At 38.5% G+C, this 20,042-nt stretch overlaps 4 protein-coding genes and 1 long non-coding RNA gene across 7 annotated transcripts; 4 read left to right on the top strand and 1 right to left on the bottom strand.

The window, feature by feature from the left end:
* The first annotated feature begins 348 nt into the window (after window positions 1-348).
* LOC113731899 (serine/threonine-protein kinase-like protein At5g23170) lies at window positions 349-6,304 on the top strand. The gene is made up of 2 exons (XM_027257405.2): window positions 349-577; window positions 5,405-6,304. The coding sequence occupies exons 1-2, from the start codon at window positions 371-373 to the stop codon at window positions 6,302-6,304; spliced, it is 1,107 nt and encodes a 368-aa protein (XP_027113206.1). The 5' UTR covers window positions 349-370.
* Window positions 3,360-5,389, bottom strand: LOC140035196 (uncharacterized). The gene is made up of 2 exons (XM_072075155.1): window positions 4,053-5,389; window positions 3,360-3,765 (listed from the first exon to the last, which is right to left on the bottom strand). Exons 1-2 carry the CDS (start codon window positions 5,158-5,160, stop codon window positions 3,731-3,733), a joined length of 1,143 nt encoding a protein of 380 aa, XP_071931256.1. The 5' UTR covers window positions 5,161-5,389; the 3' UTR covers window positions 3,360-3,730.
* A 2,840-nt stretch (window positions 6,305-9,144) lies between the features above and the next one.
* LOC113731898 (zinc finger transcription factor YY1) lies at window positions 9,145-14,602 on the top strand. 2 transcript variants are annotated; one of them, XM_027257404.2, is made up of 6 exons: window positions 9,165-9,689; window positions 10,473-10,531; window positions 11,687-11,883; window positions 12,266-12,355; window positions 12,782-12,925; window positions 13,731-14,602. In XM_027257404.2, exons 1-6 carry the CDS (start codon window positions 9,604-9,606, stop codon window positions 14,259-14,261), a joined length of 1,107 nt encoding a protein of 368 aa, XP_027113205.1. In that variant the 5' UTR covers window positions 9,165-9,603; the 3' UTR covers window positions 14,262-14,602. The 2 variants fall into 2 exon arrangements, with proteins under 2 accessions (XP_071931255.1, XP_027113205.1); XM_072075154.1 differs by lacking the exon at window positions 12,266-12,355 and having other exon boundaries at window positions 9,145-9,689.
* An 804-nt stretch (window positions 14,603-15,406) lies between these two features.
* Window positions 15,407-17,041, top strand: LOC113729522 (uncharacterized). Of its 2 annotated transcripts, XR_011839184.1 has the most exons (5): window positions 15,407-15,546; window positions 15,678-15,741; window positions 16,033-16,111; window positions 16,491-16,639; window positions 16,750-17,041. It is a non-coding gene; the product is annotated as an uncharacterized lncRNA (long non-coding RNA). The 2 variants fall into 2 exon arrangements; XR_011839185.1 differs by lacking the exon at window positions 16,033-16,111.
* Window positions 17,042-17,342: 301 nt separating this feature from the next.
* On the top strand, window positions 17,343-19,615 carry LOC113731897 (mediator of RNA polymerase II transcription subunit 22a). Its single transcript, XM_027257403.2, has 4 exons — window positions 17,343-17,519; window positions 18,030-18,212; window positions 18,705-18,770; window positions 19,044-19,615. Exons 2-4 carry the CDS (start codon window positions 18,042-18,044, stop codon window positions 19,287-19,289), a joined length of 483 nt encoding a protein of 160 aa, XP_027113204.1. The 5' UTR covers window positions 17,343-17,519; window positions 18,030-18,041; the 3' UTR covers window positions 19,290-19,615.
* Window positions 19,616-20,042: the final 427 nt, after the last annotated feature.

Genomic DNA, 20,042 nt, shown 5'->3' with positions numbered 1-20,042 from the left:
AGCATTTCTCTCATATCATGGTTTATGCCTTGTCAGACACCTTCAACTTTTGGCTAGGACATCTTCACCTTTTCTTTAGAAATTTCATTCTCTTCTCCCACTTTTCCTCTTCACTTTGAATTTTCTAATTTTATATACTTTACTTATTGCATTCTAGATCCTTTCTTTAACCTCAAAGATTCCTTCTTTTCCTAATTCAAGAAAACGATATATTCCCATGTTCATACCAAAACACCACAGCGACTAGAAAACGCGTCACTGATATCTACCTTTCAAGCCACGGGCTTCATATACATATGCCCTTTTAATTTGTTGCATACTCTTGTATATAGCGGGAGCAGAGTGCTTTCGGTCAAGACGGAGCCAAAAAATGCATGAATTCAAGTATGAAGAACTTGTTCAAGCAACTGAAAACTTCTCTCAATCGCGACTTGTCGGTAAAGGGAGCCATGGCCATGTTTACAGAGGCATTCTGAAGAGAAATGGTTGCGAACATGATCAGCTTGTGGCCGTAAAGAAGCAATCACTAGGCCTTCAAAAGCTTCGAGACAATTCGAAACTCGAAAATGAAGTGAACATTGAAAAGGTTTCAGCGGAAGAAGTTTTCATTCCTGTTTCTTACGCATTCGTCAAGGATATATATACATACAGCCCAAACCGTGGATATCGCTACCGATAGCTACTGATCCTATTTGAATACAAGTATAGCTAAGGATAACACCTAATCAGCTAGATATCTCTTTACCAATTCAAACTGATAACCAACTCTGTTACAGAGATATACATTAACTCTGTTACAGAGATATACATTATCCCTAATACCCCCCCTCAAGTTGGAGCGTGAGGATCACGAACGCCCAATTTGCGAAGAAGAAACTCAAACTGATCTCGACCCAAAGCTTTGGTTAGAATGTCTGCTAACTGGTCGTGACTTCGAACATAAACCGTTTTGATCATACCTTTCTGTATTTCATCGCGAACAAAATGGCAATCAACTTCGATGTGTTTGGTGCGTTCATGAAAGACAGGATTGGCAGCTATATGCATCGCAGCTTGGCTATCACAAAATACTCCAGCAGATTGATCATGATGCACTCCCAAAGACAATAACAAACCCTTTAGCCATTTCAATTCACAGACCGTGGCGGCCAAGGAGCGATATTCCGCTTCAGCAGAAGAGCGAGAAACCGTATGTTGTTTCTTGGTCTTCCATGAAATCGGAGAGGGCCCAAGAAAGATGAAATAACCTGTAAGTGATCTCCGAGTTAATGGACAACCTCCCCAATCCGAATCGCAATAAGCTTTCAGTTCAAGATTGCAATCAGCGTTGAGTAAAATGCCTTGTCCTGGACTACCTTTCAAGTATCGGACTATGCGCAAGGCTGCCTCCCAATGCTCTTTCCGTGGCTGGTGCATAAATTGTGCCAAAATATGCACACCATAGGACAGCTCAGGCCGAGTTAAGCTCAAGTAAATCAAACGTCCTACCAGCCTTCGGTATTGATCAGGATCCTGCAGCAAATCACCTTTGGCTAAAGCGAGAGAATGATTCTGCTCCATAGGAAACTTCGAAGGTTTAGCACCCAATAATCCTGCTTCATTAATGATATCTAAAGCATATTTCCGTTGACACAAGAAAATCCCGTCAGCATTTCGAGCTACTTCAACGCCCAAAAAATACTTCAAAGCACCTAAATCTTTCATGTGAAAACCCTGGCGCAAGTATGATTTGAATGCATTGATCAAATGCGTTTTGTTTCCAGCTATAATATGGTCATCCACGTATACTAACACAGCCAACTGGATCCCATCTCGTATCAAAGTAAACAAGGAATAATCAGACTGTGACTGAAGAAAACCATACCGTTTTAGAGCTTCAGCCAATTTTGCAAACCAACAACGCGGTGCTTGTCGTAAACCGTAAAGGGACCTTCTCAAGCGACACACCTTCCCGGGTTGGTCAGTGTGAAATCCAGGAGGTAGTTTCATATAAACCTCTTCGGCTAAGTCTCCATGGAGAAAGGCATTATGAACATCCATTTGATGAAGTCCCCATCCCTTAGCTGCTGCCACAGAGAGAAATGTGCGGACCGTAACCATTTTTGCTACTGGTGCAAAGGTTTCATTGTAGTCGATCCCTTCAACCTGGTTGTTGCCAAGAATTACCAATCGCGCCTTGTATCGTTCAATGGTCCCATCAGAATTATACTTAATTTTGTACACCCATTTGCTTCCTATTGCTTTCTTCCCTGGTGGTAAGTCAACAAGAGTCCATGTGCCATTTTGTTTGAGCGCATCAATCTCTTTTTGCATAGCTTCTCTCCATCGGACATCTTTAACCGCTTGATGATAAAATCTTGGCTCAAAATTGGTTGTGATGGCTGCCAAGAAAGCTTGATGACCTGGTGAGAACTTTGTGTAATCAACATATTGAGCTAAGTCATAAGACGTACCTGAGAATGGTGATGGATTGGCTGAACTTGCAGAGGGACTTGCACTTTGAACTGCATAAGTCACACAATCCTTCAGCCGTGTAGAGACTTTCTTGGAACGAAGGCCACGACCAAGTGCTGTCACACCTTCTACTGTCTCTACGTTCTCCATTCGAGGTTCAATTGTTACACCTCCCTGCCTTACGTTGGCATTGTCATTCGGCACACAATCTAAACGTTCATGAGTTTCACGAACATGAGCAAGCTGCTCCTTTTCCTTGTCTCTTGTCTGACCGACTACCTCTTCTTCAAGGTAATCATCTATTGAATTATCCGTACAGGTTCGAACATGATCAGGTGTGTGGTCAACTGCACATGGAAACTCATCTTCACAAAATACAACATCCCGAGACACGAAATACTTTCGTGTTTCTAAATCATACAACCGCCAACCTTTCTGTCCAAACGGATAACCCACAAAGATACACTTCCGGCTTCGAGGAGCAAATTTGTCCTTCGTACGATTCAAACTCTGTGCATAACACAAGCAACCAAATGTACGAATTGACCGATAATCAGGCAAGTGACCATATAGCATTTCATAAGGTGTTTTTCCTCCTAGTAATTGAGAAGGGGTACGATTAATCAGATATCCAGCAGTTAACACACATTCTCCCCAAAATCTGATTGGTAAGTTGGCCTGAAATCGTAAAGCTCTAGCCACATTCAGTATATGTCGATGCTTTCTTTCCACTCGTCCATTCTGTTGGGGCGTTCCCACACATGAAGTTTGATGGATTATCCCTTTAGCAGAGAAATATCCCTTCAAACTGACGAACTCACTGCCATTATCACTACGAACTATCTTAACATTCTTAACAAATTGTCGTTGAACCATAGCAACAAAATTTGGTAAAATATGGCCAACTTCAGTTTTATCTATCATCAAATATATCCACACACATCTGGAAAAATCATCAACAATCGTAAGAAAATAAGATGCATTACAAGAACTCGAGACTCGATATGGTCCCCACAAGTCACAATGAATCAATTCAAATGTTTCACTAGCTCTACTATCACTAGAACAAAATACTTCTCTCGTTTGCTTAGCTTTAAAACAAGCATCACAAGTTTCATTTGAACCTAATTGAATCTTAACCCCAGAAATTAAACCTACGACCTTTGAAGACGGGTGCCCCATTATCCGATGCCAAAGATCACATGAATCCAACGTCCGAGTTTGAAGTGCTTGGACTGGCGTCTTCTTTTTGAAGTAATAAAGCCCCTTGCATCGTTCACCCGCTCCAATCACCATCCTCGAAGTGCGGTCCTGTATCAAACAAAGCTTATCAGTGAACAACACATTACATTTTGAGTCATCAACCAATTGTGATACTGAGATTAAATTGCAATGTAATCCCGGAGCATGAAGAACATTGTCTAATTGAATATTTTGTCCCATCCGAATCGACCCTTTTTGCAATGCCAGCACCTGTTCTCCATTAGGCAAGCCAATGGGACAGCCTAATATCTGGTTCAAGCTAGATAGATAGCTCGAATTTCCTGTCATATGTTGTGTAGCGCCAGAATCAATTATCCAGATAAAATTTTCCTTACCAGTCATCTTCTCATTACTCCCTGATTCTGAGTTGCAAGCGTTCAACAAACTCACAACTGCTGCCCATTGTTCATTTGTCAGTCCTTTAGGAGTAGCAAAATCCTTTGTTGCAGCAGTGGATTCTTCAATTACTTGAGCTGCATTAACTCGTGCCCCATTTCGTCCTCTTCCTGACATCTTGCCACGTCCTCTTCCTCCAGTCTGTCTTCCTCGACCTGAACCAGACATTTTAGGTCGATCACCCCACCAATCGGGATATCCAATCAGCTGAAAACATCCATCAGCATCATGCCCTTCGCGATTGCAGTATTTACAAACGGCACTCCTATCCTTGATTCCTGTTTTGGCCTGAACCACAAAGCTAGCCGCTTCGTTGTTAATCTCTTTTTCCCTGGAGATATTTCGAACCCTTTCTTCTTGGCACATCAAGGAATACGCCTTGCTCACACCAGGCAATGGAGTTGTGCTCAAAATGTTTGATCTCACTGTTCTATATGCATCGTCTAACCCCATCAGAAATTGGTGAAGTTTTTCTTCTTCTCGTTTCTTTGTTAATTCAGTTGCCACATTACACGTACAACCCCCACACTTGCACGTAGAGATTGCGTCATAATTCACCAGTTCTTCCCACAGTCGCTTCAATTTAGCATAGTAACTCATAAGGGAGAGTCCTTGCTGTTTGCAATTTGCTAATTCTGTCTTCAGTTGCTGTACTCGTGCACCATCAGTCACTGAGAAACATTCTTTAATGTCTTCCCACAAGTTCTTTGCAATCTCCCTGTGTGTCAAAGTAGATCGCACCGTTGGCTCAATCGTATTCATCATCCACGATATAAGCATGGAATTCACTGTCCACCAGTCTTCTAATTCATCGGAATCTTCATCTGGCTGTGCTATGGTTCCATCAATGAATCCGAATTTCTTCTTGGCCCTGAGAGCAGTTCGGATTGCTCTAGCCCATTCATCGTAATTATCCTCCTTCAACTGTACCTGGGTGATTATATTTCCAGGATTATCATTGGCATACAAGGTGTATGGCGACACTATTTTCTTTCCATCTCCTTCCATGTTTTTCCAGTTGACAGAAGGTTCTTGCTCTGATACCATGAAAAGGTTTCAGCGGAAGAAGTTTTCATTCCTGTTTCTTACGCATTCGTCAAGGATATATATACATACAGCCCAAACCGTGGATATCGCTACCGATAGCTACTGATCCTATTTGAATACAAGTATAGCTAAGGATAACACCTAATCAGCTAGATATCTCTTTACCAATTCAAACTGATAACCAACTCTGTTACAGAGATATACATTAACTCTGTTACAGAGATATACATTATCCCTAATAAACATCTTATCATCACTGTCCCATAATCCATACGTGATCAACCTTCTTGGCATCAGTCATGACTCTTCCAACAACAAAGTTCTTGTCATGGAATACATGCCTAATGGAACCCTTCATGAAATGCTCCGCAGCCCCGTTGGGGCGTCCTCCTGTCCCCCGCCAACATGGCCTAAACGCGCCCAAATAGCTCTCCAGATAGCCAAAGCCGTGCAGTTTCTTCATGAAGCAAGGCCACCAATTGTCCACAGGGACATTAAATCAGCCAACATTTTGTTCGACTCGGATTGGAATGCTAGGTTGGCTGATCTTGGGCTTGCGATTAGAATGAATCATGACTCCCTGAACTGGCAAATTGACTCACTGAACCGACCAGCCGGGACTATCGGTTACCTGGACCCTGCTTATACCGTTCCTAGCAAGTTAAGCACCAAAATTGACGTATTCAGCTTTGGAGTGTTATTGCTGGAAATTATTTCTGCCAGGAAAGTGATGGATGTTTCGAGATCACCATCTTCAATTGTTGAGTGGGCAATTCCATTGATCCAAAAGGATCAGATTGTGGAAATATCTGATGGAAGGGTCCCTATTTCGCGATTTACAGACGGCCTGATTAGGAACATGCTGAGCATTGCTAGAAGGTGTATAAATTTTGGAGAAACTGATCGCCCGTCAATGGGAGAAATTGTCAGCGAGTTGGAGAACTGCATTGTTGAACCGATTAGATTTCCACTATGGATGAATCTCCTAAGGAGTCTCATTCACAGGAAAAACGGTTCCAGCAAGAGCAAGACTACAGCTAGAGCTGCAACCAGTATTGTCTGTGCACCACATCAAGAAAATGGTCATGCTGAAATTTCAAGAGGGAAATTGTTGCTAAGGGAAATATTGGCTGATATTTCTTAAAATAAAAAAAAAAAAAAACCGAGACGAGGGATTTTCTTTTCTTGAGCCAGTCAGTTGTAACATGAACTCAACTGAGTCAGGTGATCGAGCTTGGCAATTGGAAAGTCAATGATCATCCTAATCCATTGTATAAAAAAGGTTGGTCCTGCAGGATATTCTCCACCAAGCGCAAGATTATCAAAAGTTGTTGGCAATTGGAATAACAGATAGCTTTATCGTAAAGCCTCGTTGATCCATGCTGATGTCCTTAGATTTGCTTGTTTCCACTTTAATTTTTTGTGGGGGAAATCTTTGTTGATTTCCTTCTTTGTAATTTACTGCTTGTAGTTTTCCTGAAGGGAAATTTGACGAGTACTGGAATACTTTTCCTATAGCTGGTCAAGTCTCAGCACTTGCTCTCTTTTCCCATGAACATTTTTATTTGGCAAACATATAGTATAGATATGAGCCCAGAAAATACTCGAGGAATTAGACATCAGACATGAAAATGTCAACTAAAATTTGGTATAACTAAACAATTGGCAAAAAAACAAAGGGCTGGCGGTCAACAACTTGCTTGACATCATGACGGCCATAATTTTGGACAAATTTAAAGGAGCATATTTTTCAACACTGGCCTTGTGTGGTGAGATATTAAAATTGGTGAAGCAATGAGTCATTTTCATTAATTTTCCGCGACCTGAGTATTGTTTCATCATGTTTGGTTCTATCAACCCCAAGCAACCCTCGTCAAAGTTTGGTACATAACCTTGTGAATTCTGATTATAGGTGTATGGGGAATTTGGAAATTTATCTGTCACCTGTAAGAGAACAATAATCTAAATGCTTCTCGATACACGAACTACAAAAATAAAAATAAGTAGGATTCTATGCGCTGTAATTAACTTTCCTTGCAAGAACATTGAGTCAATTATCCTTTTTTTAATGTTTAGTATCACTATCAATTTTCCTCGTAACATTATATTTGAATCATTTTATCCCTTACCCCCTTAGAGGATTGATAATGGCTAATCGTTTGAACATTGAGAAGTAAAACAAAGGAATGGAATTTTCTTTTTCTAATGGAAGCTTCTTTTTGCTGATCACATCTTGAAAGAAGAAGAAGAACCTCTAAATTAATGTAATCGAAAGTCAAACAACTGGATTTGTATGGATCTCTTCTTGTTTAAGGCGTCTATTCACTATTCAGTCGGAGCTTCCTTTCATCTAGGATGCATCTCAGATCCTTGACCGCATCGGGTTGTCTTTTTTTTTTTTTTTTTGTCAAAAAAGTCGCATCGATAATGCTAATGTTGTAACTTTAGAAACGGAGCAAAGGTCTCTTCCTGATCAACTAACGGTGCTCCCACCGATTCTTAAAAGCCAGAAAGATTAACATAGGTTTGTTCTCCATTACATATAGTCAAAATAATTTCTTTCTTTCAAATTGTTAGGTCGAAACATTAGTATATATACTCGAAAATTACAGTAGTAATTACACATTTTTTGGTTTGTTATTCAATGTAATATATATTTCTGGATATATTTGAGTTTATATATTTTTGCACCTAACTAAGTTTTTTTCTAAGTCATTTCGGCTTAGGTAATTGTATAATTTTCTTTTATAACAAGATTTTCATATAGATATCTTCCAATCCATCGCAATTCTAGAGTAACCTTTTCGCCTTATATGACGTTGTACATAAATAAACTACGAAAAATATTTCATAGATGTAGGTTTAGATTCCATGATATATAACGTTGATTTCAATTTGAAGCATTCTTTTTCATGCAAGTGATATTTATCGTTCGGAGTATAATACAAAGTGCAATCAATTGGGTAAGTTTTTGGGGTGAAACATGCCTAGATTGGTTAATCAATGCATGGCTTAATCACCTCACTTAAATGTCAAACGCTCCACTATTTAAGTAATCATAGGTATTGTAATCTCTAAATCTTTTGCTTTATAAGCTTTAGTTTGCTAAATTTGGAAAGTTGAGGGATGGAAACGAAGGTAACTAAGAGCTTTAGCCACTAAGTTCCAAGTTAACAACCAACATGAATTCTTGTTGGCCTCAACCAACTGCCAAGACAATCATAATACTGAATTTCCAACTTAGAATCACCACACTTGATTATGTCCGATTCTATCTTGTTTTCTTGTTTAGAGCAATCAAAAATATATGTTCAAATAGACAAATACACTTTTTAACTTTAATGCACGTGTGTCCTTAGTTTTTTTTTTTTTTTTAAAGAAATTTCCACAAGTGATAATATTCAATCAGAGAAAGCATGGAAGGATTGCATCAATAAACCAATTTGTTTATTCAATTTGTTAAAAATTACTTAAAATCTTTTTATTGCTGCTTGTCATAAGTTCTACTTGTTCAAAAAAAGAGTTTTGGTAATCAATAGCCGTTGAGGTTATTGGCCAAGAACTTCTTTCAACAAAGAAATCAGAATTAAATCACTAATCCTTAATCTCATGTAAACTTCAAAAGCCGGCAACTCTTGAGACCATCCAGGGAACGAATAATCTAACCCCAAATCCCCCCAATGATCGATGTGGGATTTTTGGAAAGGCCAGTAAGGCCACTGATATTAAAGGTGTACTAATCCCGTGACAATCAGAAACCTCTCCATACTTTTTTTTTCTTTCAACGAAGAAATTAAAATTAAATTACTAACCTTTAATCCCAAGTAAATTTAAAAAATCGGCAACTCTTGAGATCACCCACGGAAGTAATAATTTAACCCCAAGCCCCCAAGGAACTTATTGGCCAGGAACTTCTTGTCTCGGCAGATCAGGGCTTGAACATGCGTTTTTAAAAAAAAGAAAAAAAAAGAAAAGAGTTATGATAAGTTGTACAACTAGCCCCGGAAAAAAAAGTAATAATAATAAATACTATGGGGTTGTGCGTAATTAGATAGGGAGAGGACTAATTTGAAGGGTCCCAAATCAGAGCCCTCAATCAAAAGTACAATTACCCGAAAATGGTTAAAAGAATTTTTTTTTGTCGGTATGATAGCCGGAGGCCCGTAAACCGGTTCAGTCACCATCCTGCAGCCGGTCCGAGTTAAATGTCCATCAATCCATGGCGAACCACAATCTATAACTCTCGTAATTAGGGTTCATAAGCTTTTCAATATTTCGTTCCCGATTTCAATTTCCCACTGATTGGAGATTATATTTCTATCCAATTCCACCGTTTTTTCCTTTAATTTTCCCATCTTTTACGTACTCAAAAATGTTTAGAACCCTAGGAGTCAGTCGTAATTAATTTCGTTCACAAGATTACCGGTGGTTAATTGAGGAGATATGGAGACTCACATAACTCACAATTTGTTTGAGAGGCGCCACATAATCAAGTCCAGAGCTCCTGCGGTTAAATGGACCAGAGAATGGTACAAATCCCCTCAACTTCTTATATACGTGTTCATACGTGTTTATGATTTTTTCAATGGCTGCTCTTTTTTTTTTTTGGTAATTTATATCCATTCGAAATTGTTTATAGTACTTGTTTATAACATTAGATGTTTGATGCATATTTAATGTGAAGAGAAGTGCATAAATTAATTGAGCATGAGAATTTGCATATAGGCTCATGGTCAGTTGGGAGTCGTTCTTGGTGCACCTTTGGACCTCAAGAGTATAGTGATCATGTTGATTTTCGAGGTTCTTATTGGTTTCTTAGTTAAAGAGTTTGATAATGTTAACTATGTCGATTTTCGAGGTTCTTATTGGTTTAGTTGGTAAAAAAAATCAGAGTTTGACAGTGTCATTATTCGTTTGGAATGGTTTCTTTTGCCTTTCAATAGTATGGTTTTTGTGATTATGTCGAGTTTTGAAGCTTTTCATGGTTTATTTAGCCTAATAGTTTGGTATGCTCTATTGTATACTGGGTTAAGTGTTTAGTTATTATGTCCATTTTTGAGTTTTTCTTGGTCTGCTTTTTACTACTGGATGGGCTGAATGATGTGTTTTGGTAAACAGCAAATATTTTTTTTTCTTGCTTGTGGATGGTATTCTTGTTTAGTAGGGGTTTTACTAGGATTTTTGGTGTTCAAACATAAAATTTTCTCTTCGCTGCATGACTTTTAATCTGACTTAGAATAGTATATGAGAAAATCTTTTTTTCTTGTATATATGTCTAGATGTTTTCTAAATTTGACTTGCTGTTTTCTTAGGGTGCCACAAGACGTTGTTGCAACAGGAGGAAAGTGCCTTCTTCTAAGATGGGTTAATGGTTAGTTTTTGATGGTTTCGCTTGAACAATGATACTATCTGGCAAAGTGGATTAGGATCGACTATTTTAGAAGGCTATAATACATGGCTCGTACTTTATTTTTCCCTTTCAGTTCTCTTACATAATTATCTAATTCTCATTGGTCGTTCTTCTTGCATGTTACTGAAATTCTCACTTTCACATGAATGTTCTTTTGATTTCTTTAGTTGATTTATTCTTTTTTTTTTCTTGGACAGACTTGAACAATGTCAGATAGGTTGTGATTGTGTTACATGCCAGCACAGACTTGAATTATAACCATTTGTTTTAACACTTTTGAAGCATGTGGGGCTGTTCTAATTTTTCTTTTACTTCACCTTTTCTTTTATAAGGTGCAGAGGTTGAAAGTTGTTGTGATAGAATGAAACTATGTTTTGTTATTTGGAATGAACACCTTGGGAGATGGTTGTTTAGATGGTTGTTTTGAATTATTGTATAAAATTGTTATTAATGTGGGAAGTCGATTCCTGTAATTTCCGACAATTTCCATTGGATTTCCACTTTGCATCTTATCAAGGTTTTTAAATGAAAATCCATGAATATTAGGAGTCAAATTTATGACGTGGGATAGATGTTGGCTAACAGCAACTTGAGATTTGTGTCCGTGCAGAAAGCCTGATTCAACCCTTTTAACTTTTCTCAATTTCATTAAAAAATTTTAACTTAGCAATACATAGCAAATCCTGAGGAACTACTATTGTGATATGAGGAAATCAGGAGTTAGTTTATCTGAACGGCGAAGGATTTTATTTTCTTTCTACTATGAGCAACTGGGTGTCAGAGGGGTTGATCTCTAAGTGGGATGGTGAGCAGCTAAATTGCTTGGCAGTGAGTAACTTACTCATGGTTGGCAGAGAGCAACTAACTCAGTGAGATAAGATGGCAGATCTAAAAGCTTCAATTAGCTGAGCAAAATTGCTTTTTGCTGTTCTATTACCATTTCTGTGCTGTTGCTCAGTTATCCTTTTGTGTAATGTTTTCTGTGGTCAGCAGCATTTCATCTTCTATATCTTTTTTCTAAGTAACATTTTGCAGATGTAATTCACCTAAACACGTCATTTTTGCATTCTTTTTGTCAAGTGATTTTGACTTGAATTCTTGTCCCTTTTCTTTTAGAGGCCACATTGAAGGCTATCAAAGAGAAGAAAGAACCAGAAGTGCCAGAGCCAGAGCCTGAACCAACAACTGAAGTTCTCTTTCTTTGTAGTTATGAAGGCTGTGGAAAGACATTTATTGATGCAGGAGCCTTGAGGAAGCATTCACACATCCATGGAGAGAGGCAATATGTTTGCCACTATGAGAATTGTGGAAAGGTACTTTAATAAATATTTTCCATCATGCTGGACAATTAACTTTTAGATATAAAACCTTAGTCAAGGATGCGCTGGATCAACTTCATTTCAATTTTAATAAACTTTTCTGTGATTTGCATTGCTCTTCAAGCATTTTGGATTAGTGATTTTAAATTTCTGTGTTGAATTTCAGAATCGTTTCTTTTGTGTGAATCGTGTCGAAGGTTGATTGTTTCTCTTCCGCCCCACCAGCATACTCTCTTTGTAGGAGACCAGATCATTGCCTAAAATCTTGAAATATTGCTTCAGTCTAATTCATGAAAAAATTGAAGAATATTGTTGAATGATGGCCTCACATTCCTCTTCTTATTTCTCGGTATCGGACTTTTGAATTATGTTGCAGAAATTTTTGGATAGTTCAAAATTGAAGAGACACTTTCTTATTCATACTGGGGAGAGGGATTTTGTCTGTCCGCATGAAGGGTGTGGTAAGGTAATTAAATCTCTTTACTCCTGGAATTGTACCATTACTGTATGACTGCTTTTCTTCTTTTTCCTTTGTTAGTCTTTTTTAAAGTTTGTCCTTGGTCTAATTTTGGTTTACAATTTTTCTTTGATTTATGCTTCTTTGCTATGTTCATGTGTGATCTACCTTAAGTGCATACATCTCTCTTTACTTTTTCCCCTTCAGAATTCTTGTGAACACAAATGATTAGTTTTGCTGAGTTGATAATTATGATTAGAGAAGGGGACATCTACTGACCAGTATTTTTCCGGGCCCTATATGTGAGCCTTTATATGAATGATGAATGACCTGTTTATTTCTGCAACTTGAAGGTTATGAAATGTCAGACTCAAGACGACTATCATCACGCTCTTTTGCCTAATTTTGTCCTTTTCTTGATTTTTTATGTTGCAGGCATTCTCATTGGATTTCAACCTCAGATCACACATGAAAACCCATTCACAGGAGAACTACCATATCTGCCCGTATCCAGATTGTGGAAAGCGCTATGCGCATGAATACAAGCTAAAAAATCATATTGCGACTCATCATGAGAAGGTCTATAACTTCTCTGTTTCCTTCATTTTCTTTCCTATCATATAGTTCTGTTTCTGTCCATGAAGAATTGCCTAGTCATTCTCGTTCTACGGTTCTTGGGAGAATTGGCCAACTCTTCAGATGGTGGTTTTTTGCGATACATGACTTTGTAGGATAATTTTTGTTCTGTGCACGATGATTACATATATATATATATATATATATATGTATGAAGGTTTACCTGTATGAGGTTTTAGCTAGCTTCTGTTTACCTTTTAGTACCTAAATGTATACTGATATGCTTGATTCTATTGATGTTCCAAAATGTTTTGAATAGCAATGGTTCTACCAAATGACTTGCTTGAGCTGTAGGTGTATATATATCAGATATTATTATGAAACAAGGGTGTTATTGGCTAACCAGGAGATCAGACTCAACATAGGAACGCTAAACAGTTTAATTTTGTTTGACATTTGGGTGAATCTGACAAGAGCAGCTTCTTGAGTTCAAAAATTACAAGTGGCTCTTTCTGAACAGTTATGTGGCAACTGGCAAGACTAAGGTGCTCTTCATGCAAAGTGATTGCATGCATAGATTTTGCAATAGATGTTTGAGAGCTGAGATTTTGTTACTTTTGTAGTTGGACTTCAAACGTTTTAGATTGCTTGTTTGTGCTCCTGTCACAGCTATCAAGGTCTTCAACGTATTCAAGCTTGCTGTCATTTGGATCTGAGTTTGTGACAAAGCATATGTGTGTGTTCTTGTATGTTAATAGTTGCTTTTAAGCACTCTCTATGGTGCTGATAATGGCCCTCATCTCTGCAGAATATGGTAGAAACTCCAAAATATGCCCTGCCACCAGAGAAGCCAGTGAAAACTCCAAAATCTTCAACAGCAGCTTATAGCTCGGCGTCATCAGACCGCCCTTATGCCTGCCCTTATGAAGGGTGTGAAAAGGCCTACATCCACGAGTACAAGCTAAATCTTCATTTAAGAAGGGAGCACCCAGGCCATTTTAAGGATGAAACTCCTAAAAATGCCCAATCAACTGCTGAAAATGACATGGATGAAGGCAGCGATCAAGATGCATACGCTGGAAAACGTGGGAACGACAAAATCCAGAAGCAAAGCAAGGCAAAGCCAAGCTTAAAGTTACCTCCAGCAAAAGTTCAACGTAAAAGCTCCAATGCTTCTCCAGCTAATGCAAGTGTCGCGAAAAAACCTTGGCCAGTAAAAGAAGAAGTATACGATGAGGAAGATAGTGAAGAAACAGAAGAGGAACGCGAAAATGTCGGGGACGGTTGGAGGTATGCCGAAAATGAAGACGATGACGAAGAGACGGAGTATGAGGACTGAATACACATGCATCTATGCACATAATTTGGTGTCTTTGCCTCGTCTTGTCTGGAACAAACTTCATGTCGTCCGTTTTCAGCGTCTGCCTCCAACCAAAAGTTCAAAATTCTGCCTGCTGCTTGAGAGACGCGCTCTAGCGCTAGTTCGACATGGTCATTCTTTATTTTAACAATTGGATGTAATTTTAGTCAAAAATGTTTTATTACTTTACTTGGTGATTATAAATTTGCCGGGTCTCTCACTGTTGAATGACATGACACGGAACTAGTCAACAAATATATACTACTGTACCTCTGGGGCACATTTGTCATACTATTTATGACTCATTTTATTTTCTAGCATTTAATTTGTGAATTAGTTAATTTTTACCAAAAATAATCTGTAAAAGCATTTAAAATAAAATTTACACACATACATATACACATACATATACATATATATACATGTTTGTTTTTTAAAAGAAAGCGCAACTTATTTTCTATGATCCGAAGTGCATTAAAGAAGAATTGCATTTTGATTTGAATTCAAAACAGTTTGTTGTATTTTATATTTTGTATTATAATAAATAACAAAATATGTAATGTAATACAAAAATAGACTTCTAATTAAAAAAAAAATAGAAAATGATGGTATACTTCTAGTCTAGTAATATTGTTGCAACTTGTATTAAATTCATTGACCATGGTATGTTAAAGTAGTATTTACTTTTTTTATTTTTTGTCAAGAACATATATTTTGCAATGACAAATCTCACTCCATTATAAAACTTTTAACCTCAAGATGGAAATAATACAGAATATTGGTCAAGCACACTAGATTATTTTGTTAGGCATTCATCTGAAGATTTATTCAAAATGAGGGAAAAAAATAAAAAGATATATTCTTTGAAATAAAAAGATTAGTCCTCTATGCAGCACTGCGCACCATATATATCTTATCTTATCTTACATATATAAAGCACGAATAGCTTGCGAACAGTGCCTGGTGGACGGGTTATGCCGTGATTTGTGTGAGCTTGAGGGGCATTTTGGTCTTTTGCTGATGGGTGGGAGTGGCTCTGCTGGTATTTTGCTTTTGTCCGCTGGCTCTCTTGCATTGTAACCTTGCTCTGTCCGCGTGGCTCTTCATTTTGGTAGTCAGCAATTACTATTAAGTTAGTGGGCGGTCAGCAAATGTCTTGAAAAGCTTTCTAGAGTCTTCATTCTTTGCTTTATGTATATTTCGCCTCACACGTATGTTTGGTTTCCTAAGCTCTTGTGTAATTGCAGTTGCTTTGCCTCCGATGGTGAGTAGGCAGTGGACGGTGTCTCCAGTGATCTCTGGTTTTGCAAAGTTTTCTAGAGTCTTCACTCGTTGCTTTATGTATATTTCGCCTCACACGTATGTTTGGTTTCTTAATCTCTTGTGTAATTGCAGTTGCTTTGCCTGCACTGGTGAGTAGGCAGTGGACGGTGTCCCCAGTGATCTTTGGTTTTGCAAGGTGAAATCTTCATTGTCTCACTTAGCTGATTTTCTGAGCAAGCTGATCTTCTAAAGTCTCCACTCTGTGCTTTATTTGCCCCTTTTTTTTTGATGGTTTGCTGTAGATTAATGTTTTGACAATGGGTCGGAATAGAGTCTTGAGTGGTGTTTTGGTCTTCTGGCATTGGATGGTAGTGGTTTTGGTGGAAATTCACTGCTGTCCGCATGCTATTATTGGATAGGAGCAATTTTGGGGGGTGTGCAATTTCGGCCTTGTTTCCTCTCTTCTTTTCTTGGCTTTCTTTACCAGGTGTCCAAGCAATTTTGGCTTTCTTCAACATTCCCCATGTGCTGTTCTCGGACGGCAACAAGTTTAGCAGTGATTTGAGGTACAATGGAACCACCACCGCTTGAAAGCTCTGCAATCTCCATTGCTCTTTCTCGCGCTTCTCTTGGCCTTCTCTGCCAGTTTTTTTACTCATCGTCTTCCTATTTAGTTGTTCCCTACACCACGTCTTTCTCCATAATCTTATCTAGAAATCTACAGTAGATTCCCTCTCAATTTTTCCTACACGCACAACAAAAATGTAAACACCTTTTCCAATTAACCCCATCTCCGTAATTCCATTTTTGAATTGTTTTGCCTCTCTTTCTTCTTATTTTTTTACTTTTAAGTGTTCTAGGTTTTATCATTGCATGGGATTTCAATTTTCATGTGAATGGTTGGATTTTTTCTTGAGTTGGGGTTGACTAAATATGTCATTACAGGAAGTGGAGAAGTGGGCGACGAAGGAGGAGAGCTCCTTCCATTGGCATTAGAGGGAGATTTATAGTTGCATAGGACATTGGAAACCACAAGGCTCCGATTGGAGTTCAAAGATAAATAGGCATATTGAGCCAGTCCCAAAAATCAGAGGGTAAAAGATAAAAATAAACTTCTCTACTCTAATTCTCACTTTTTTTTAATGCATTTTGCAGAGCTCCCACGAATCTTCCGTAACTTTCAAATTTAATTTTCCTAACCCAGAAAAACTACTCGGGATGTAATTTGAGAACTAATCTTTCTGAAGTGGCGTTGGACGCTGAAGAGTGCTGCTGGAGGGGAATAAACAACATGGTCGAGATTCGAAAGAACCGTAAAGAAGAAAGCTTGCGGAAGAAGCTCCTGCAGAATGCATTTGCTGTTCAATCGGATACCTCTTCTGTCGAAAAAAATGTCTACATAAATTAGAATTTATATTTTGTTCCTTTGAAGTTGTTGCTGCAGATGGCTTTAAGTAGGGCTGTGATCAAATTTAAATTTCCGATTGTGTTGTTTTTGGGCAGGATTTTCACAATTTTTTTACAGTTTCCTTGTGTTTGAATAGAGCTAGGGCTTGCACTTCAGCTCTTTTCTTGAAAGTATGTCAAAAAAAACACACACACACACATACACACACAAAAGTAATAAAAAATATACCACAGCAGAAAAAAAAAAAAAAAAAAAAAAAAAAAAAAACCAGTCAAGGCTATCTGACGCATAGCGGGCTGAAAAAACTAGTGTATCAAAATCCGCCAATATACAAACGAATCTTTTCGAAACCAACCCAGAACGCCTCTTTAAACCATTCATCAACATAAGCCCACTAGACCCAATCCAATATCCACTCCAGTCCAACCCGGCGGCCACCTCTCCGACACAGCGCCCACTCCACGGGCTTGCCCTCCGCCGTAACCTTTCTCCTTTCGTACGGAAGCTTCAGTCGGCCTTCTCCTTCCCCTTGCTCAAGGGTTCTTAAGTTTAGCGCCTAAATACTGGTATGGAGATTGGTTTCTTATTATTGTTTTTGGCGTATTTTTTTTTTGTTACATTGATTTGGTCGGATTGATTTTGCCTATCAATGTTTCTGGGATGTTCTTCAGGAGACCGAATTTATACAACTCCCTTTCTGTTAATTAATGTTGTAAAATTTTACATGGTCCGGAATGCTTTTATAGTCTCCGAAAGTGTTGCTGGTTCCTTTGATCTTTATTGATTTATTTGTTGCTTTTTTTTTTTTTTTAATCATCTGTGCAATTTTACCGATTTAAGTTACAGGGATGTAGATTACGTTATTTGAATACATACCTAGAGGCTGGCTCATCATGCTTTTAGTCCTGATATGGATTACTATATGCTTTTATTATTTCCAAGTTAAGCATTATTTCCGTCGTAAGAAGCATAATTTAAATACTAGCATCAAGTTTGTAACTTGTCCTTACTTCTTGCCATCGACGTACCTTGGTCATCTCTGAGCTCATACAAATCTTCACATGTCATACGTACAGTTCGTAGCCCCAATGAATAAAGGAGGGGTAGGAGGAGTTGGTCTTGGAAGCGGTGGAGGAGGCGGGCCAACTGCTGCTGCAGCCGCTGCAGCTGCTCAAAAGCAGAAGACCTTGTTGCAGAGAGTTGATGCTGACATTGGAAACATAGTTGACAATTTTAGTTTCCTTGTTAATGTTGCCCGGGTAATCTTACTCTTTCTCTCTCTCTCTCTCTCTCTCTTCCACAGGATGCTTATTCTTGGCAGAATAGTGTTGAGGCAGTTTAGGAAGAGTCTAATTTTGATTTCGCATTGTAGTGTCACATAATGTGATAGATTTAGAGGGCTGCTAGTTCTCCCACTGACTACTTCAAATTCTTTCTCCATGGTGTCTACTAAGTTTCGGAACTTGATATGAGAATTGGACTTGTTACAGTTTACTTCCTGCAGTGGTATCTTGATAATCACCCAAAAACACCCTAATAAAGCATAAATAAAACTTAGGAGAAACTTTTCAAGACCCCACTTCAGAACTATGACCTGAAAGGAGGGGAAATGACTGAAAACATTGGCAAATTTGTTTTCTGGGCGCATATTCACCTTGTGGATTTTGTTTCTTTGAGGATGGCACAAGGTGCAGTATCATCGCATGGCCGATGGATGGTATAAGCTCCTAACAGATCTAAATGCGTTTTAGGTGAATGATCCGCCAGTAAGAAATTCCCAAGAAGCTTTCATGATGGAAATGCGTGCAGCCAGGATGGTAAGAAATCTCTTATTTGTTGGACTTTATGCAGGTGTTTATCCTTGAATAGCATTGCTGAATGGACATTACAGATAAGCTACATAGCTAGGGGATGAGATTGAAATTGTAGAAGCTTTCTCAAGGGATTGGAGACTGAAAGATTTATCGTGCTCACCGTCTGCTCTTCTTTTGTCAAATCCTTATACTATTTTGTGTGCGTCTTTGTGGGTCCATTTACCATTAAATTCCATTATCTTTGTTTTTCCCCCCTTCTGTTTACTCTAAAAACAGGTGCAAGCAGCTGACTCATTGCTCAAGTTAGTCTCAGAGTTGAAACAGACAGCAATCTTTTCAGGATTTGCCTCTCTTAACGACCACGTAGAGCAGAGAACAGAGGAGTTTACCCAACAGGCAGAGAAAACAGACATGATGTTGGCCAGGATTGGAGAGGAGGCTGCTGCTAGCCTAAAAGATCTTGAGTCACACTACTACTCCTCTTCTCAGAGAACAAATATGCCCTTTCCTGCTGATAATTGAAAGAGAGGGATACCACACTCACCTCTGGGCTGCGAAGTCGCTCGAAATGCGTGATTTTGGTAAAACTAAGACGAATGCTGTACATGCAAATTGTATCTTTCTTGAAACGCGGAGGGTTTTCCTTTTGAGGTCCATACTGAGCCTCTTTTGGTTGTGGATGCCTTCAAAAAATTAGCTGTATCCTAGAATAGATTACACATTTACGTAGTTGAAAAACTTGTTTCTGAAAATAGTCTAATCCAAAGAGAGTGTAAATCTTAGCATGCCGTGGTGGATGCTAGCTATCATATGGGCATTGAATGGTAACTGACTTCAGTCGATGCTAATTGCGAGGTATAATCCGTTTTACCTATTAACATTTTTCTGCTGCCAGTAGTCCCTCAGCCATAGTAGCTTTTAGAAATTCATTATAGATGATCCTCCCCGAATACCCCCCCCCCCCGGGGTGCCTCTCTTCTCTCAGGCCAAAAAAACCATCGTCCATGACTTTTGAGTTATAATGTGCATTATTCCTGTTGTTGTCTCCGAGTTAAGCAAAAAGGTAGGGAAAAGGAGGAGAAACAAATTTAAAAAAAGAAAAAAGAAAAAGAGAAAGGGAAGAGAATAAAACTATAATAAAAGAAAAATTGGAGAACTATGACGGACCCTCTTTAACTGATTCATTTTACGAATTAAGACATTGTTGTCTGTGACAATAAGGTAGTAATGCGCTAAAATCACAATGATGTGGTAGGGCCTAACGGATAAAGAACG

Source organism: Coffea arabica, chromosome 2c (genome assembly GCF_036785885.1).
Source record: "Coffea arabica cultivar ET-39 chromosome 2c, Coffea Arabica ET-39 HiFi, whole genome shotgun sequence".
NCBI classification, from domain to species: domain Eukaryota; kingdom Viridiplantae; phylum Streptophyta; class Magnoliopsida; order Gentianales; family Rubiaceae; genus Coffea; species Coffea arabica.
Note: the sequence above shows the minus strand (reverse complement) of the source record. Positions and strands in the feature narration are given on the sequence as shown.

Excerpts from the sequence above, each read along its gene's own strand:
- LOC113731899 (XM_027257405.2), top strand. The coding sequence starts at position 371 with ATGCATGAATTCAAGTATGAAGAACTTGTTCAAGCAACTGAAAACTTC. Across the intron at positions 578-5,404 it reads AACTCGAAAATGAAGTGAAC|ATCTTATCATCACTGTCCCA; the intron begins ATTGAAAAGGTT and ends TCCCTAATAAAC.
- LOC113731898 (XM_027257404.2), top strand. The coding sequence starts at position 9,604 with ATGGAGACTCACATAACTCACAATTTGTTTGAGAGGCGCCACATAATC. Across the intron at positions 10,532-11,686 it reads TCTTCTAAGATGGGTTAATG|AGGCCACATTGAAGGCTATC; the intron begins GTTAGTTTTTGA and ends CTTTTCTTTTAG. Across the intron at positions 11,884-12,265 it reads ACTATGAGAATTGTGGAAAG|AAATTTTTGGATAGTTCAAA; the intron begins GTACTTTAATAA and ends ATTATGTTGCAG.
- LOC140035196 (XM_072075155.1), bottom strand. The coding sequence starts at position 5,160 with ATGGTATCAGAGCAAGAACCTTCTGTCAACTGGAAAAACATGGAAGGA. Across the intron at positions 3,766-4,052 it reads GAGTAATGAGAAGATGACTG|GACCGCACTTCGAGGATGGT; the intron begins GTAAGGAAAATT and ends TGTTTGATACAG.
- LOC113731897 (XM_027257403.2), top strand. The coding sequence starts at position 18,042 with ATGAATAAAGGAGGGGTAGGAGGAGTTGGTCTTGGAAGCGGTGGAGGA. Across the intron at positions 18,213-18,704 it reads TCCTTGTTAATGTTGCCCGG|GTGAATGATCCGCCAGTAAG; the intron begins GTAATCTTACTC and ends AATGCGTTTTAG. Across the intron at positions 18,771-19,043 it reads AAATGCGTGCAGCCAGGATG|GTGCAAGCAGCTGACTCATT; the intron begins GTAAGAAATCTC and ends CTCTAAAAACAG.